An 18,381-nucleotide genomic window follows, 5' to 3' on the forward strand; every position below is an offset into this window, starting at 1 on the left:
TAATTTCAGTAACAATTAATTACATTTATTAAAATTTTAATTAACTTTAAAGTTAGGTAATTGTTTAATTTGTATTTTCAATATAAATATAGATAAATAAATGTAAATACTTTAAATTCAATAAATAAAACTACATATCGAAATCATCATTACCAACAATTGGGGTGCCATCTATTTACGATATTTCAAAGTTGAAGCATTTTTAGGTTATTAAGTGAGGTTATGTACTGTTTTTTTTATAATCAATTTTTAAAAGTTTTTTGGACTATTTTTAAGATGGAACTTTATCTATTTACTGAGAACGATATGAATTATGTATTGAATTATCGTCTTATTACTACCAAATATTATTTGTTTCCTAAAATAGCTTGTTCAATGTTGTATGGTACCAGCATCAAACCGATTCAATTGCCATCACAATTTTACTTGGAGAAATTACCACTTATCATTTATATAATGATGTAGAGACTTATTAAAGGATAAGAAATAAATGGATAAGAAATAATTTAAAATGTAATGAGGGGCAATTCATAAAGAAAAATGGTGTGCAAAAAATATGAACAAAATGAAACATGCTGAGCAGGTGCTTTACCATAAAGGTTCTTCTTTGGTAAATTTATTAGTTTTAATTCAGTAACTATTTTTAACTATATAAATATTTTTTGTAGGCTTGGTGTTTTTTGTAAGCTGTAAGAAAATTCTTTGTTCAATGTGTGTTAACAACCAAAACCCTTAAAAATTTATTTTAAATCAATAAAAGCATAAATAAAACTTTAAATATATCACAGACAAAGTCATATTACAGTAGAATGCCTGCAGATGTAACATATTCAAACAATATCAGATTTATCAGAATTTATCTCAAATGAGCTGGTAGCTAGCAATGATACCAGGTTAAATAATAAATATATATGTTTCTTAAATAGATCTGAAAATAGTTTCTGTCGTTGATTAGAGTATCTTGGACAGGCGAAAAAGATATAGTCTAGACCCTCTTCGCCACATCTGCATTGTGGGGTATCTTTAATTCCAATTTTAAACAGATAGGTCAAAAGGTCTCAATCATGGAATTTTTTGTACTGTGTGTTGGCGCATAACATACCTATTCCCTTTAGTTGAGCTACTTCTAGTCCAGTCTTGTTCCCATTGATGGTTTATGTCATCAATATCAGCCGATATAATTCTTTTACATAGATTTTTACTCTGTGAACCTCCTCCTAGTGTCCCCTGTTCGCCAATTCGTCAGCTTTTTATTTCCACTCCAGTAATAAAAAAAAATCAAGTAATTCATTTATAAATGACAAATAAAATATTTCAACTTGTCACTAACAGCAAAAGTAATAAAAGATATTAACTTTTACAACTTACATTCGCAATGATTACCGATTTTGATGATAAACAGCTCGATCTTGATCCAGATAATGTATCAGGAGTTGATTTAGATAATGAATTTATTAAAGCAAAAACTTTTCTTCAAAAAAGTAGTGTTTTTACAGGAGATAATCTGTATGTAAATAATCCAAATCAAATTTAAATCTTTTTTAAGTTTTGATTTCTAGGTATGATCACCTAACAGAAGTCTTAAATCAAATCTTAGCAGAACGGCCAGAAAATGTTATTGACTTCTTCGAAGAATATAGTAGAAAGGTGAAAGAAAAAAGATTTCAACCCATGACGGACCATTTAGAAGATATTTACGTATCACCTTTAAGATATTGTCTTGCAAGGAAGATTTTACCCTTCTTAAGACCAGCACCACCAGATGAAGCAAGTACCGTTGATCCGGAAGATGTTGAAACGGCTGACATGTCTACAAATGATATGTTACAACTTTTGTATTATTTTGAACAGTGCGGAGTGGGTTTACCAAGGGAGGAAATGTTTGCGATAATGTTATCGATGAGAGTGTTGGCTAAAAAGGCACAACTCGCTGCAATAAGATTTTGGGGAAAAATTTATGGGACTTATAAAAATTATATTATTCTTGAAACCGAGTTGAAGGAAGAAGAGATTATGAAAAAGATCGAGGCCATTGAAAGTGAAAAAGAAGCGGAGGAACAACGGATTATGGACGAAAAAGAAGCTTTGGAAGCACAGCAGAAGTTAGATGACCTCGCAAATCAAGAGGTGGGAGGTGAAGATGTACCAGTTTCGAAGATTCCAAGACAGTTACCTCCGGCTCCACTAAATCTTTTCGAAGAAGTTCCTGAATGTCCACCAGAACTACCTGGAACTGGAGTTAATAAAAAAACTTATTTCGTTTGTAATGAAGTTGGAGATGAATGGATACCGCTCCCCGATCTTATTCCAATACAGATAAGAGTTGCTAGATTGATATGTAAATCATTCACCGGTAATTTAGAACAAGAGATTATAACTTATCCAGAATTCCAAGGAACCGAAAAAGATCTTCTTCGAGCTCAAATCGCTAGAATTTCAGCGGGGTCTCAAATATCACCGTTAGGTTTTTATACTTTCGGTGAAGGAGGCGGTGGGGAAGAAGAAGAAGCCGAAGCTGAAGAAGCGCCTACAGGTGGTGAACAAAAAACTACTTATAATGAAAATAAACGTTATGAACCTCCCCCGATTAGAGATTTAACAGATGGTTCTATGTCATTTTGGGTTCACCACACCCTCTATATTTTACCGCAAGGTAGAACTTCGTGGTGGAATCCTTATCCATCCTCTGGCGGTGCTGGAGGTGAAGAAGAAGGGGAAGGCGGGGAAGAAGAGGAACCAGAAAAACCACAAGGTCCTCATTTAGAACCAGAAACTGGCCCACCTCTTTTAACTCCGTTATCTGAAGATGCTTCTGTAGAAGCTGTCCCACCATGGTCGGTTAGAGTTTCTTCTAGTTTACTTCAAGATTACGCAATCGCGATTGTCAGATCTAACATATGGCCGGGTGCGTATTGTTTTTCAACACAAGGGAAATTATTTCAAAATGTTTATTTGGGAAATGGCTTAAAATACATTGCTTACAATTTTTCTCCTCGTCCATTACCGCCCGTTGAACAAGAATATCCTTTAGGACCTGAAATTATGGAGATGATGGATCCTACAGGTGCCGAAGAGGAAGCTTGGAGAATAGCTCATCTTCCTGTTGAGAAACCTGTTAAAGTAATGGGTGAAGGAGAGGAAGGCGAAGAAGAACAACCGGAAGAAGAGGAGGAGGAGGATGATGAATAAAAGTTAATTTAAGTTTTTATAAGTTACTATTTTAGAAGTATTTGAATCAACATAAAAGAGTAAATAAAATTAATTTACAGAATTATCATTCAATAAATTCAACATTTTCACAATACTTAGTAGCAGTTTCAATCCATATTTCTAAAACTTCATCATTGGTCATTGAGGTTAATTTTTCGAGCAAATTCCATCCTGGTTTCGCTGTTGTTAAAATATAATCATTGTCAGGGTCTTGTAGGCTTGAATAAGCTCCTAATACCAAAGACTGACACAATCTAGCTTCAATACAAAGCTAAAAAAAATTAAACAATTTAAAATAATTAAAAAATTTTATTTACCTTTAAAAATTCGATTTCTTTCATCGGAATCTTTCTAACACTATAATAACCAGCGATGCAAATTCCTCCAATTTCCATTCGTTTACCTAATATTAACATGTAAGTCATTAAAATAGCGAGTTCGAAAAGATAACATGAGAATTGGCTATCTCCAAAATCCAAAATTCCTTTTACTTCCCATCTTTCGTTAGACTTTTCCACCAAAATGTTTTGTTCGTTGAAATCGCCGTGAATTATACCACGTTCGAATTCATTTTTACGTTTTAATACTTTTTTGGTAAATTCTTCTATAATTCTTGAGATGGTTTGGTATTTATCTGGGTCATTAATTGCAAATAAAAATTGATTTAATTCTGATACTGAATCTAACATCCATAAGCTTTTATGGTGAATGTAAGCTTCTTGGTGGAAATGCTAAATAATTAAATGATAAAAAAGATGTTATTAGGTAGATAATTAAAAAATAATTACCGTTAGTTTTTCGTCGAGTTTTGCTGCAAATTTCCCTATTTCATAGAAAATATAATCTGGGGTTGGCGCTTTGTGTAGAACTTCACCAGAAATATATTTCATTAATCTAACGACGTGGATACCACTTTTTAATTTTTCTAATGAATAATAACTGTTGGTTTTTGTTGGGATTGGTGTTGGGCAAGAAATTTCTTTTTTACCTATAACAAGAATTTCTTTTTTGATTTTTCTTTTTATTTATACTGGGAATTTTGTATAACTCGCAATATATGCAGCAGTAACCATAGTTATGAAACTACTATGCACTTGCACTATCCCACATAAAATGCAACATAGCTTTATAATACAGGCATTGGTTAATTTTGCGAAGGAAAAGTTTTACTTGGAAAAGGTGACATCCTTATGATAACTTAGTTTGATCTTAAGAGACGTATGGCTAAACCCGAATGTTTTTAGTTCTAGGCATAGTGTTAGTTCTAGTTTTGCACTGTCACTAGAACTAACATTAGACCTATAACTAGAAACATTTGAGTTTAGCCGCACGTTTTTCAAGACGACTAAACCCGAATGATTCCTGTTCTAGGTCTAGTGTTAGTTCTAGTTTTACTTCAATAAAAATATGCAACACAGTGATATTTTATGCTAACCTAACACCTACCAGCCATCTTAAGTGAGGTACGGCTGAACGGAATGTTTCTAGGTCTAGTGTTAGTTCTAGTGCTAGTGTTAGTCTTGTTAACGTAAAATGTTAAAAGAAGTAAGTAGGTACGCCCTGATTTCTATGGAAATATATTTTTGTATATTGCATCTTAAGTGAAATTCACTGTATAATACTTACATAACTCTAATAAAATATTATTTTGAGCTTCAATAAATGATGTTTTTTCAGAATCCAAAGAATTTAAAATTTTCAAAACATATCCATCATCATAAACATCATTTATATTTCTATTGTCAATTAATTCAACTTTAACGTGATAATTTCGATCATCGTATCCCTCCAAATTTTTTATATGAATACATTTTAATCCGTAAATGTTTTCTAAAAGAATTTCGATTTCATTTAGTTCGATTACCGGTCTTATGGACTGCCCCGGTTTTAATAAAACATCTTCATTATTCATTGTTTTGATGCAAATTAGAACAAAGTTCAAATTTTACTAAAAATTTCTGCTTATGTAAAACAACGTCTTCTTTCAACAAAAGTCGATTTGGAATTGTCTTTGTTGGGCGCATCGAAAAAGCACACATTAAATTTGACGGAGAACACTTGTAACAAATTTCTTTTCTTCAAGTAGCAATTGCATCAATTTGGAAACATCAATCAATTGAGAGCGCGACAAGAGCCAATAAACTGTGATAAATGTACTCTTGTTATTCAGATGGGTTAAAGGTCAAAATAATCTATTTATCATGTTAGTATTTTGTTAATAAATTTTTTTAGTTAAAAAAAAAAATGGAAAAAAGAGTGAAACTCCTCCGTGACAATGTTTTGAACATTGCCGTGACCAGGATTCGAACCTGGGTTACTACGGCCACAACGTAGGGTCCTAACCACTAGACGATCACGGCTACTGGAGTTCACGAAATAGAATGCAAAGTACGCGTACTTCTTATTGAATCAAGTGGCGCCATCGTTTATCAATCAGGAAAATTAAATAGGATTTATTTTGGTAAATAGGTAATAATAATAATAATGTACTTTATTGAAACCACAAAATGAATACAACAAAACAATAGTAATAATAATAATAATAAATAAATAAGAAAATGAGTAAACACAAGCGGTTAGCTAGCAATAACGGGCAAGAGCCCCAAAACCTCACAAAAAGTAAATAAATATTTTGGCATATTGACTGTAATATTAGGATTGCACCACTAATTCTGATAAACAGAATTGTGCGTAGTTTACCACAGTACATTAGACCATTAATGGTCATCAAACTCAAATTCCAATCAAATCGTAAAATTAAGTCTATAAACACATAAATTTAATTGCATTTTTTATTGCCTGTGATGAAACTATAGATGTGTGAGGTGTTGCGCAATTCACTGTTTTTCTTCGTGCTGTTGATAGAGATATCAACGTTTATGAAGAAATACTGGAATTAGTACCATTGCATGATACAACAATTGGGAAGGATATTTTCAATGCTGTTTATGGACTTCTGCAAAAGTACAATTTACTTTTGTCAAAACTGTGTGTCGCATTAAGTAAAGTTTTTAAAATCAACCTTTGGATTGTGCGTAACTTTTCTAAGTAGATATCTGAGTTTGCTCCCCAAGCAATAATGCCGTATCTCAAATTTGACTCAACCATTGCAAAATAATATATCCTCATGAAAGCGCATGCTCACCGCAGTCTTTTGATCTAGAACATTATTGATCTTAGTTTTTTGCACATATTACCAATATACACATCCCACCTGAAATACTGATCCACAGCAACGCCGAGATATTTTACAGAACTAACTCTAATAGTAATCTTAGGACAATCACAATCAGTTTGTTGGCAGAAGTCGTTGTGTATAACAAGGTTAGGGACTGTAGTTGAGGAACAGTTTATTGGAATCAAGCCAATTTAACAAGACTCCCACAATGTCTTTGGCTAAAGATAAAAGATTTGACCATGTTGGGTTTTTAAACATATCGTCAGCGTAAGATATCATTTTACAATTTAATCCTACTTCCAAAAAATTATTGATATAAATTAGTGGGCCCAGAACTGTACCTTGGGTTGGGTTACAGAATAGTTTTACATGTGAACTGCAACTAGAATTTATTTTTACTTTCTGAGTTCGATCTTGCAGGTAAGATTAAAAAAGTTGCTTTTGATCCACTGTGTCAAACGCTTTATGCAAATCTAAAAATATTGCCATAGTACAGAGTGAATCATCGAGACCACCATATTTAGTCTTTGTCTGTACATTTAGACAATTCTGCGATAGCATCTGATGTACCTCTCTCTACCTTCCCTAAAACCAAATTAGTAAATTTACAGTAATTTAGAAAATATGGGGTTTTCGTAGTTCTTCAACTGTTGATGTGTGAAACGAAAATAAATAACAGAATAGGATTAAATGGTTAATAATACTAATTCATAAATTATAGAGTTTAATAAATAATCAACACAAAACAATATTACATACGTAGCTCATTAATAAAATACATAAGCCCAACAGTATAAAATATACATATAGTGGTAACTTAAGATATAAAAAGGATACATATACATAAATTAGTGTCCACCTAAATCTAATCATTAAATAATTACAATAACTCTAAATTATATGTAAAATTTGATTTTATTTTGTAAAACGATAAAGTTAGAAAGTTGATGATATACGTTTGGCAGTTGTGTAGGGATTTGTTTCTTTAAAGCGATTCAAAAACTTTAACGTTTTACAAAAGAAGTTAAAATAAACGTTTTTATACATTTTTTGGATTTATTATTTTATTTTTTTTTAATTTAATTTTTATTATTACACTATAAACAGTCAACTTTAAATCCATCTTTAACTATAACTTATTTTCTTTCTTTACAATAAACCTAATAAAGCTATCAACCAACGTTTCCTATAGAATACGTTTTTCTCCATCTCTCCTGGAATGTATCTTAACTAATCTCGCTTTTATTTAATTTTTTTTGCATACCCATTCGGTTTCTTTATTAATCATTTAAAAACAAGCGAGTGACAAACGTAGGAAAAAAAACCATCAGTCTTAGACAATAATTACGTTCCCCTTAGTTAATTATATACAGACCAGCTGTACAAGCCGATTAAAAGAATCAATCAAAAAATAAAAGAAATGATTTTAAATCATTAAGTATTGCTAACGCAGCACTTATTTTATACACGTGCGTTTTCCCATTTTTTAATTAATTTCTTTAAACTTTACACGGAAATAGACTTCTTATGTATAATATATATTTTTGTTTAACTTTAATAATTTATAGAATCATCATCGTTTTGGTTTTGTTATCGCATTATATCTCTTGGCTAGGTACCGTTTTGTGGCCGATGAAATAAACGTTTATATTTTGTCCTTATTTTTATTAACAAATTTTTTATCTTCTTATCAACGCTTTTATTCCACTGAAGCGCAAGATTTGCAACACGTCGTTTTATAAGTCGAAGAAGTGCACAAGTTCATCATCCTTACATTTGAACAAAACATCGACTTATCTGTGCAAAGGGATTCTGTAAATTAAAAAGATATGTTATGTCAAAAATTGAATAAGATTTAGTATTTTAAGTTGGTTATGTTTGAATTATTTTCATCTTACCTTTTAAATTGATAAAAATTTATCCATTGACTAGCTATACTGTGAAATATGGAATTTAATAAATTAGGGTTAATTTATTTTCTTTTTCTTAATTTATGGGACGTTATTTTGTTATTATAAATTTGAAAAGATAAGAATTTTACCTTCTAAACATGGAGGTCCCTTACAAGATTTAGTAACAGGTGGTCGATGGAGATCTCTACAAGCTGTTCCGGCCGGTTTTTTGGTTCCGTACCAAACACACTGGAGGATTCTGTATTTTACTCCTTCTGCACCACAAGGTGCGTTACACTATAAATTAATAATAATACTATATATAATAATTAAAATAGGTGTACATTAAGGATGTGTACAGTGATAAAAAAATTCATTGGAAACGACCAAACCGTATTTCAAAACCTCGATTCGTTCTTGAGATAATAAATTTTGAACTTAACCTAAATTTTAAAGATTTTATAATATTAACAATTTAGTACTGATTTTTATAAAATCCTAACAACTTTTTCGAGAAGTTAACCGTATTTCAAAATCTCTATTCGTTCTTGAGATAATAATTTTTGAACACAAAATAAATTTTTATGATTTTATAATTAACAATTTAGTACTATGATTTTTATAAAATCTTATAAAATCGAATTCTTAAGATATCTTTATCAAATCCTGGGGATTTATAGAGGAAAGCATGTACTTTTTCGTGAACTAAACCATACTTGAAAATCTCTATTCGTTCTTGAGATAGTAATTATTGAACACAACTTGATTTTTATAGCTTTATCATAATTTGATCACTTTTAAAAAAATCGTGAAAAATCGAATTCTTAAGATATCTTTATGAAATGCTACCGATTTATAAAGCAAAGTGTGAACTTTTTCGAGAACTTAGCCGTATTTCAAAATCTCTATTCGTTCTTGAGATAATAATTTTTGAAGACAACCTAAATTTTTATGATTTTATAACTAACAATTTAGTACTATGATTTTTATATAATCCTATAAAATCGAATTCTTAAGATACCTTCATCAATGCTGGCGATTTATAGAGGAAAGTATGTACTTTTTTGATAACTAAACCATAGTTGAAAATCTTAATTCGTTCTTGAGATAATAACTATTAAACACAACCTGATTTTTATAGCTTTATCATAATTTGACCACTTTTAAAAAAATCGTGAAAAATCGAATTCTTAAGATATCTTTATGAAATGCTACCGATTTATAAAGGAAAGTGTGAACTTTTTCGAGAACTACCGTATTTTAAAATCTCTATTCGTTCTCGAGATAATAATTATTGAACACAACCTGATTTATTATTTTATGATTTTTTTATTGACTTTATACATTATTAATTTAAACCATACCATTTTCTTTATGTCCAGTAATGATTCTAATATTTACCTTTGACCAAGATCCCATCTTCCACTTTCCTATACATTTTACATTTTCGCACTCCTGCAAATCAACAGGTTTCTCGAAATCCTTACATTTAACAGCAGCAACCGAGGTGTTATAAAGATGACATTTCACTCCTCGCCTTTGCAAAGCTATTCACAAAAAAAATGTAATGGCAATCTTATTTCTTATGTAATTTAATAATTTTTTTGTTACCTGTATGTAACGCATAACACTTCGATTTAGAACACGTGGACCATTCGTCAACCACCCATTTCGGACACTCTTCAATCCCGCACTTTCTGACTGTAACCGGAAGTTCCAACCCTGCATCTTCGCACATGTTATCGTCCACACGTTGCGTGTTGTTATGTAGACGAACTAAACAGTGGATTTGTCGCGTTTGGAATCCATCCCCGCATGATTCTGAACATTTAGACCATTCAGTCATTACCCAATCGAATTTAAGATTTTCTGGTGGTCCTCTTCCTAGGATAATCGGAGCGGAATCTTTAGTGTTAATTAACTCCTCTGGGAAGGAAATTGTGCGGTGACCTCTTGAATATGCCTGAAAAGGCCATAAGCCCTACACAAATTATTGATAATTACTTATAGAGGTTTTTTTAGACGAGTTAAAATAGTGTTAATGTTATGAGTAAATTAGTAATGTTGCAAGTTTATACGTAGTTTAGATGACATTTTTGGTGAAATTCCCCGATGATTGAGAAACTGAAAAGAAAATTGTAATCCTTACCTGTAAATTTGAAATAAGTTGTTGAAAATATGGTAATGCCCTGGAGGCTGAACTAGTAGAGCCTTCTGGTCTGAGTGAGTCAGACGAAGAGGGCAGTTGAGATGCCGAAAGTTTACTCTTTAAAAGCAGCGATTAAAAAAGACAAGAGAAGAGAGTTTTTATAAAAATTAACGTTAAAATGAGTTAATATTTAAGGAAAAATTGTATATAAAATTATTTACCTGATCTCGTTTTGAATCAACAGTACTTCCCGCTGCCCAACCGCTTAAGCTATTTGAATCTGCTTTTAATGACGGTGAAGTAGGAGTAAAAACCTTACTTTTCGGTTTTTTAATATTATCCGGTCTTTGTTCGTGCGAGTGATCATCGTTATTCAACATAGGATTTACCCTATCATCATCTCTTCTAGGTTGTATGTCGGGGGAATCATAAATAGTATCACTTTTTTGTTTCGATATTTCTTCAGAATTCATAAACTCCCCCGGTTTAGCTCTAACGGTTAACGTTAAATTAGCTGCCGATTTTCCAGCCGCGCAAGTATACGTTCCTTTATCAGCGTAAGCAACATTTTGAATCCTTAAAGCTCCTTTTTTCGATACGCGAAATTTCTTGGTTTTGGGTAACATCCTTCCGTTTTTAGTCCAAGCAATTTTTGTCCGATTAAATCGCTTAACGGGGCATTTGATTTTAACAACGGTTCCGTAGAAGACGGTTGCCGCACCGCCAATTTTGAGAAATACCTGCAACGTAGGATGGTTTGGGATTAGCTTGGGAATAATTCCGATCGGGATTACTAGTCGATATTAGTTCGCGAACGATTCGTTGCTTATGGAAACTGATGTGGCGGACGTGAACCGGCTGTGCGAACTTAATTAAGATTGAGTTGTGATCTGTTATTGCGTCCCGGTTACATTCCGTATATTAATTCCACGAAGTAAACAACTTAGAGTGAAGTTGTAATAAAGTCCTTTTAATTACAAAATAAAAGAAATAGTTTTATACTCTTACCTTTTTCTTTTTAACGCTATGTTGAATATAAGTCGAATTTGAAACGTCAATATGCGGTTTATCAGATTCTAAAACGCAACTTTTAGTGTTACATGGCTTTTTCTCGGAAGGTCTAGGACTTGGACACATAGAAATTGGTCTATCTACCGTATGATTTTGCGCCATAACTTGTTTACACTCGACTTTACGTGTCTTTTCGCCGGTTCCGCAGGCCCTCGAGCATTTGGACCATTCGGTTACGATCCACTTAACAGGACAGTCGAGTACGTTACAGTATTGTCTATCCGGGGGCGGTGGTTGAGGGCACATGTTGTTGGGAACAACGACGGTGTTACCACCACCTTGCGTCACCTCGTGTATGCAGTTGACCTCCCTTGTTTGTATCCCAATCCCGCAGGACTGCGTGCACTGTGAGAAATCGGAATAATTCCATCTCGGCGGGCACGGGTAGTCATTACAGGTTCTGATCAAGATTTCCGGTTTGGTTTCGCGGGGGCAAAGGTACGGGGAGGTGACCTTTTGCGTGTCATCGCGCACGCAATTCACAATCAGCTCTTGGACGCCACCTAAACAAGTAGCACTGCAATGAGTGTATCCTTGTTCCCTCCAAGAATACGTACTGCGAGGGCTACCACCTCCGACCTTGATGTTCTGATTTGTGTCTTGTCGGTAAGGATCATCCTTAATATCTAAACGTTCGGATGAGCAGGGTTCGAGAAAGCAGCTTCCGGTTTCAGCTGGTTTCTCACCGCTACATTTATTATCTGGTAATTTAGCTATGGTACGTGAAAACTCTAAGAATATTTTGCAGTGCACCTGTCTTTTTCTTATACCCTCCCCGCACGTTACACTGCACGGCCCCCATTCATCCGCTATAAATCTGCAAAAATCCCCGTAACAAATATTAACGTCAACGATTTAATAATAATCCTTAAAGAAAATCCTTACAAAATCTAGCAATCAATGTGTGCTTTTTGCATGCTGTCAAGAATAAACGATTTCATTATGTACACACATACACTTCCGATATGCCAAATAACCATTTGACATGAATATGTGATTTATCAGAGGAATGTTAATCTAATTATTCCGATCGAATTCATGCCAAAATGTCCGTTATCGTAGGAAAACCGTTCGTTATTATTAACCTGTAGCTGTCATTTACCCGTATCAACGCTGAGCTGACGCCTTAATGGATATGATATGTTGGGAAATAGTTAAAATTTATATGTATATGAACACCCTGCATGGTGGAAAGGTTTTCACATTACTTTGTGTAATAAAAAGTTTAAATAAAAATATGGCGAAGGCGCCGGTTTATTATTTTTTTTTAAAAAGCATTTAAAACATTTTTGAATAAATGGTGTTTTTATACTTGGCATATGGAACACACGATAAAATACTCACTAATTGATACTTACACATCGGCTAAAGCGTGTAAGCGGTATTCGTGTCGTGACGGTCGTGAATTACAAGTTGTCGGAAGAGAAAAAAGAGTAAAATTGTGGTAGTGTGTAAACGTGGTGTGCAAAAGTGGCAAAACACTTAAGGCGTTGTGTTTAATTACTTTTAAATACATAATATTATACAGAATTATAGAGAGTACGAAAGGGGTATAACGAGGGACAAAAAAAAGATACAAGAAGAACAATAAGAAAAGGTGGTGTTACTTGGTTGGTGTTACGTTCCCAAAAACTCTGCCAGGTGCTAGAACGAAACTAAATTGTGTGTGGATGTGGTGTTGGTTCTTTTTTAGAGAAACGCCATACGTTAACCTATTCCAACTTCGAAGTCTGTTTAATAAGCACATTTTTTATGCTTACTAAAGTTAATTCGCTTATAAAATTTTTATTTTACTTTTACTTTAATGTTGTAATTTTGGATTTTGATAACAATGGATTATTTTGCTTTGGAATGAAATTAATTATAAAGTTATAATTAATGTGATTTAATAGTTTAATGAAATTCAAAATTAAATAGTTTAACGGGAAAATAGCTAGAAATTAAGTTATTTACGCCGACTTGGCGTCGAAAACATTAACCGACCTAACTACCGTCGAATTACAAAACTATGCCACTGCATTCCCATAAGCAGCGTTATATTCCAAACTGTAACTAACCGTACGAATTTGACTCAATTCGTAAAATCAACAATCCACTGTTACCGCCCTCCAGTTGGAAAATGTAAACTTTTAAAATTTGAGTCTCCTTTTTCATTGTTATACGTTTTGTTTAAATAAACGATAAAAACAACTAAATCATAAGAAGCTTTATTAATTAAATTAAAAGTTTATTGATTCAAATATTTAAAATTTATTATTATTTTTATTTGATATAATGATATATTTGAATCAAAAAACTAATAAAAGGAAAATAAAACAAAACGAGTAAAATATGTAAAGTTTCTGTATACGGTGTGATCAAAACTGTTGCTCTAGGAAATGTATAGAATAGAGAGTACCTCACATACACCCAACCGCAGGCAAAGTACACTTTGAATTTGCTGAAAACACAAGCACACTGAGCGTCTTGTAACGAAATTCGGAGACTCGCGCAGGTTTATATACTCGGACTTGAGGATAAGATCGAAACTGTCATTATTTTGTTGCGAAATTGCTTGGACGAACAACTGGTGAACTTGTTACATCGGAAGTTAATAATTTAATATAGGGACGGATCGTATTAAATTATTAACGGGAAACTTCAATGATGCGGTCATCTAAAATTCCTCCTCCTCGAACAAACGAGTTGATAGAGTTTTATGGGTTTCATAAAAGCAAAGAACGGATTAATATAAGTTTGCTGTATTAATATAAGTTTGTTGGCGAACTACCGTTAATAATGAATACGTTTTAATATTGGGTTTATGGACGTTATCTAAATAATCAAGTTTAATAATAAAAATTTGATGTAATGACAGTTTCGATCAAAGTATTTTTGAAAAACCTGCGTAAGTTTTTCATGTATAAAGTATACATATGTAAGTGTGAAGAAGAATGGGTTAATTCAGATATGGCGTGTAGCTCGCCTTCCACGGCGTGAACGAGAGAATTGAGGGTGGTGGTGGTGGTGTTCGGGTAGAGAGAGCTTTAATTAAATAAAAGCGAGTAGGACGGCCGGGGGACAGGTTGAGAGATGGGAGCGAACTATTATGGCCTAATTTAGCGCCAACCCGACTGAATTATTACTTTCATCGAGCCGACATATTAACACCGCGTCGTTCAACGAAAGCAATTCCCCGGCAATCGGGTCGTTGTTGGGGGAGGATTTTGGATTAGGGGGGCGCCGAGAAGCAACACCTAAAGCTAACCCTTCGGAGGTGGAACTAAACTCGTACGACGGCTTCTGCCGCACACTTACGTGCTCTCTGACGGGACCACCGGTTCGCCGATTAATCGTTCCGCTATTGCTGGACCTGATGGCGGATACGGTTGTATTAAGGGTTGAGTATGGTACAGTCCGGGCATTAATTCTTCGCTGTGCTCGTCGACGGAGTACGGACATTGAATTCCCGTCGCACACGGTTTTGTGGTGGTCGGTTTTAGGTGGGAAGGACATAAAACGCTTGGCTGGTCATTGTGGTCACGACACTCCACCACCCTTACTTGCATACCTTCCCCACAAGACACCGAACACTAAAAATTAAAAAAAAAATAGATTAAGTAATACATTAAAAATATATATGCTTACTCCAGACCATGATGATGAATGCCATTTGGGACAATCCATTTGATTACATGATTCTTGATATCTAGGTTTGTATCCTGAACATTTTTCGTCTTCAATCTGCAACAAATAAATTAATTTTTCACCGTTTATGATTAAAATAGCACCAACACGAGTCTCATTGTCTTTCGTATTCAAATAGGTGCACTTTACCCATCTTGGTTTATTAATACGGGTCGAAATACTCCGTGAAGACAAAATAAGCTTCAATATTTAAATCGGCGCACCCACTCACACTCCGCTTTAATGGAGACAACCCCCCAATGTTCCTGCAAAAGCGGCTTCAACAGGAACTTTGCTCGGTTCATTTTCGGTACCGAATCCGGAGGAAGTTCGTTAACTGCACAAGTTCGCCCATTGTCCGTTATGAACCGGCGTAGGTCCGGCGCCTTGTAGGTGGTGGTGGTTATGGGCGTCGCGACGCCGGTGAGTTATTCGCGAAAGAGACGGCACCGTCGCCATTAATTACCAGCCAACTTATATTTTCTAATTTAATGCGGTAATTGGGAGTTATTCGAAGGAGTACGGTCTTTGCCAAAACTTACTCCGCGGAGTTTCACTAAGAATTGAAGGAAGACGGAGTGAAAGTTGCTGGAGAGTTTCGGTGGAGTTAAATAAATTTTCGGGATTTATACTTCAAACTGGTTCGGTCAGACGTTATTATTAACTTACAGCTGATTTACTCTATTATTAAAAAGTGCAGTAAGTAAGTTAAGCTGTAAAAACTATAATAAAAGTTGTGAATTGTTTTAATTCAAAAAAATATCTTAAGAAGGAGTGAAGAAAGATTCTAAAGAAAAAAAGAGAAATAAGAGAATGGACACAGAAAACAAAAACTGGAAATAGACTGACAGAATAGAAAGTAGAGAAACTGACTTGTAGACTGGAAAATAAAAATGAGACAGAAGCAGGTGAGAGAAATATTGGAAAGAGACTGGTATTGCAACGAAGTGATTGAGCAGAAACTGGAAAAACAGGAAGAAAGTTGGTAATAGAAGATGTCAATTAAATGGACTCTGGAAATAGAAGGAATAGGGTAGACAAGAATTAGGGAGGCCGGGAAAAGACTGGTAATGGTAATGGAATAATGGTAAAAGACTGATAATAGAAAAATAATACTGAGGAGACACTGGAAAGAGAAGAAAGTAACTAGACAGAGATCGAAAAGAGAAACAAGAAACTGGATTAAGAGTCAGGAACTTGGAAGAGACTGGTAATGGAAGAAATAAGTTGAGCAGAAAATAGAAAACTGGAAAGACAGTGGTAACAGAAGACATAGATGAAGTAGAGATTTGAAAGACAAGAAGGATGTTAGCAATGCTAAAAAGAGACGCAATAGAGACTGGAAAATTAAAAAAATAACAGGTCAAAGAAAGCAAGATTGAAAGGAAACTAAGTAGATAGAAGAAAGACCAAAAGCAATGTGGTTAAAGAAAAATGCTAAGAAAATATGGAAATGAGAAGAAATAGACTGCACAGAACGAAGAGAGATTGGAAAAAGGCTTATTTAATAAGCTTGTTTAAGGTGATAGTAAGAATAACAAATTTTAATACTAGGTATATATTTTAATGGTGAATAAAACTTTTTCTTTTTTGATTCAAAATCGATGCGTTTAAAAAGGAGGTTAGAAAGGTAGCCAAGTAGAACGAACGTTAGTTCATGGTGCAATTGGGACCAATAAAAATCGTTACTATCGTTACTACCCTTTCGGGTCGCCCCCTTAGTTCCTTTCCGTCGGCTTAATTACGTGACTAAATTGCTCGAATTGCCGCCGTCTTCTAGTCGAGGTGAAGAGGATGTACGTGACCGAAGCGTGGCAAAAATGTACCTTACCTTGATTTTCGTGCTGTTCGTCTCTTCCGTACAGTGAACCTGACGCAGTTTTGAACCACCCCCGCAACTTGCCGAACAAGGGCCCCAATCACCAGCATGCCATCTTAAAAAATACAAAAAAGAAATAATTTGAAAATATTGATTATAAATTTATCGCGGATATCGTTTTACTTTGGTGGGCACGTATGCATATTACATTCGATTACTGTATTATCGGGCCTTTGAGACTCGTTACAAAGCTGTTCCTCAACTTCCTCGCCGGTTACGACATTCTGGCAAACTGGTCTTGACATCTTATAGCCTGCAAGGGACAGATTGGTGATTGTTATTTCTCTAGTTCTGCATGGGAGCGATTAATTACAACTACTCACCGACGCCACAAGTCGCTGAACAAAGTGACATGGACGCTAAAGTCCAATGGTAGAGAGGTCTTGAACAGCTGGAACCATCGCCACCGCAAACACCGCACGCATCGACCTGTAAAGTAGAACCTATTCGCAGGTCACAACCAACTCTCTGAAAAAAATCATCAAATAAAAGATTGTGAGATTTTAAAATGAACAAAGTTTATTTAATTTTTTTAATGAAAAAATGAAGTAGCCGTATAAAGTAGCCGTCGGAATATATTTAGAGAATAAAGGTTTGGTTGACACGTGATGAGATAAAAGCTGGCGCGTATACAAGAGGCTATTCGTCAGGGGTGAGCCTTTCAGGGTGAAATGAGCGTGTGTCAGAGAAAACCCGTGCGAGCATCAATATGGTCGGAACGTTACCGCGAGATAGAGAATTTTCTCGTTATCGTTTTTGTTTTTTCTTCTTTGTCGTCGTTTTTCGCTCTTTCACTTTTTCTTTTCGATATGGACGTGAGGATATGTTACCATCAATTTATCTGTTTTGTTTATTCTAGATCGTTCTGCAGTCCGATATCAATTCCTTTTAAAAGGGTTTTATGTCGTTTCTGAAAGGACTGTTTCATAAATAGAAGAGAAAATGTTATTGCTTGTGGGAGAGGTATTAAAAACGTTAACTAAAACATCAAAGGCACTTCAAATGATAAAAGAATTGAGTGGTACTTCTTTAGAATTTTTTTTATTTTGTTGATTCTCTGCTCTTTCTTTAAAGATTTCTCCATCATAAAAATTTTACACGCCGTAAACTGAAAGATATAAGACGTTTTTATTGAGAAAAGTTAAATTGCTTTATTATTATCTAAAACGACATTTTTATTTGGTTTGAAAAGTTTTTATTTGTACTATTAGTTTAATAACTTGTTGATTTTTGAAAAGGTAAAAAATGATTACGTTGCAAAAATAGTTAATCGTCTGATAATATCAGAAGATGTTTTCTTATAATTCTCGTCCCGTTGGAGAAGAATTACGACAAA

At 34.1% G+C, this 18,381-nt stretch overlaps 3 protein-coding genes and 1 non-coding gene across 14 annotated transcripts in view; 1 reads left to right on the forward strand and 3 right to left on the reverse strand.

Moving 5' to 3' along the window:
- The first annotated feature begins 200 nt into the window (after positions 1-200).
- On the forward strand, positions 201-3,271 carry LOC111429166 (Radial spoke head protein 4a). 4 transcript variants are annotated; one of them, XM_023065007.2, is made up of 4 exons: positions 201-610; positions 669-1,506; positions 1,560-2,905; positions 3,032-3,271. In XM_023065007.2, exons 2-4 carry the CDS (start codon positions 1,376-1,378, stop codon positions 3,187-3,189), a joined length of 1,635 nt encoding a protein of 544 aa, XP_022920775.1. In that variant the 5' UTR covers positions 201-610; positions 669-1,375; the 3' UTR covers positions 3,190-3,271. The 4 variants fall into 4 exon arrangements, with proteins under 4 accessions (XP_022920775.1, XP_022920773.1, XP_022920771.1 ...); XM_023065004.2 differs by having other exon boundaries at positions 204-315; positions 368-610; positions 1,560-3,271; XM_023065005.2 differs by having other exon boundaries at positions 669-1,510; positions 1,560-3,271.
- LOC111429167 (hydroxylysine kinase) lies at positions 3,197-5,471 on the reverse strand. Its single transcript, XM_023065008.2, has 4 exons — positions 4,837-5,471; positions 3,999-4,198; positions 3,528-3,941; positions 3,197-3,481 (listed from the first exon to the last, which is right to left on the reverse strand). The coding sequence occupies exons 1-4, from the start codon at positions 5,120-5,122 to the stop codon at positions 3,275-3,277; spliced, it is 1,107 nt and encodes a 368-aa protein (XP_022920776.2). The 5' UTR covers positions 5,123-5,471; the 3' UTR covers positions 3,197-3,274.
- A 27-nt stretch (positions 5,472-5,498) lies between these two features.
- TRNAH-GUG (transfer RNA histidin (anticodon GUG)) lies at positions 5,499-5,570 on the reverse strand. The gene has a single exon. It is a non-coding gene; the product is annotated as a tRNA-His (tRNA).
- Positions 5,571-7,099: 1,529 nt separating this feature from the next.
- The window catches only part of LOC111429151 (no long nerve cord), a 128,959-nt gene continuing 117,677 nt past the window's right edge, over positions 7,100-18,381 (reverse strand). For 2 of the 8 annotated variants that reach the window (XM_023064983.2, XM_071197304.1), the window contains 12 exons: positions 17,369-17,513; positions 17,169-17,298; positions 16,998-17,100; positions 15,128-15,223; positions 14,798-15,072; positions 11,438-12,317; positions 10,651-11,169; positions 10,430-10,546; positions 9,892-10,261; positions 9,682-9,827; positions 8,430-8,577; positions 7,100-8,200 (listed from right to left, as the gene is read on the reverse strand). In XM_023064983.2, coding sequence (XP_022920751.1) covers positions 8,088-8,200; positions 8,430-8,577; positions 9,682-9,827; positions 9,892-10,261; positions 10,430-10,546; positions 10,651-11,169; positions 11,438-12,317; positions 14,798-15,072; positions 15,128-15,223; positions 16,998-17,100; positions 17,169-17,298; positions 17,369-17,513 — 3,042 coding nt within the window. In that variant the 3' untranslated portion in view covers positions 7,100-8,087. Of the gene's footprint in view, positions 8,201-8,286; positions 8,326-8,429; positions 8,578-9,681; positions 9,828-9,891; positions 10,262-10,429; positions 10,547-10,650; positions 11,170-11,437; positions 12,318-13,898; positions 13,941-14,797; positions 15,073-15,127; positions 15,224-16,997; positions 17,101-17,168; positions 17,299-17,368; positions 17,514-18,381 lie in introns of all 8 variants that reach the window. The other 6 variants (XM_023064985.2, XM_023064986.2, XM_071197306.1 and 3 more) reach the window with 6 other exon arrangements.

This window comes from Onthophagus taurus, chromosome 7 (genome assembly GCF_036711975.1).
Source record: "Onthophagus taurus isolate NC chromosome 7, IU_Otau_3.0, whole genome shotgun sequence".
NCBI lineage: Eukaryota > Metazoa > Arthropoda > Insecta > Coleoptera > Scarabaeidae > Onthophagus > Onthophagus taurus.

What these genes read in the sequence shown, in the direction of transcription:
- LOC111429166 (XM_023065003.2), top strand. Translation starts at nt 1,376, where the DNA reads ATGATTACCGATTTTGATGATAAACAGCTCGATCTTGATCCAGATAAT. An exon ending in GTTTTTACAGGAGATAATCT is followed by an intron (nt 1,507 to 1,559) that starts GTATGTAAATAA and finishes TTTGATTTCTAG; the next exon opens with GTATGATCACCTAACAGAAG.
- LOC111429167 (XM_023065008.2), bottom strand. Translation starts at nt 5,122, where the DNA reads ATGAATAATGAAGATGTTTTATTAAAACCGGGGCAGTCCATAAGACCG. An exon ending in TAATATTTTATTAGAGTTAT is followed by an intron (nt 4,199 to 4,836) that starts GTAAGTATTATA and finishes TTCTTGTTATAG; the next exon opens with GTAAAAAAGAAATTTCTTGC. An exon ending in AAGAAATCGAATTTTTAAAG is followed by an intron (nt 3,482 to 3,527) that starts GTAAATAAAATT and finishes AATTTTTTTTAG; the next exon opens with CTTTGTATTGAAGCTAGATT.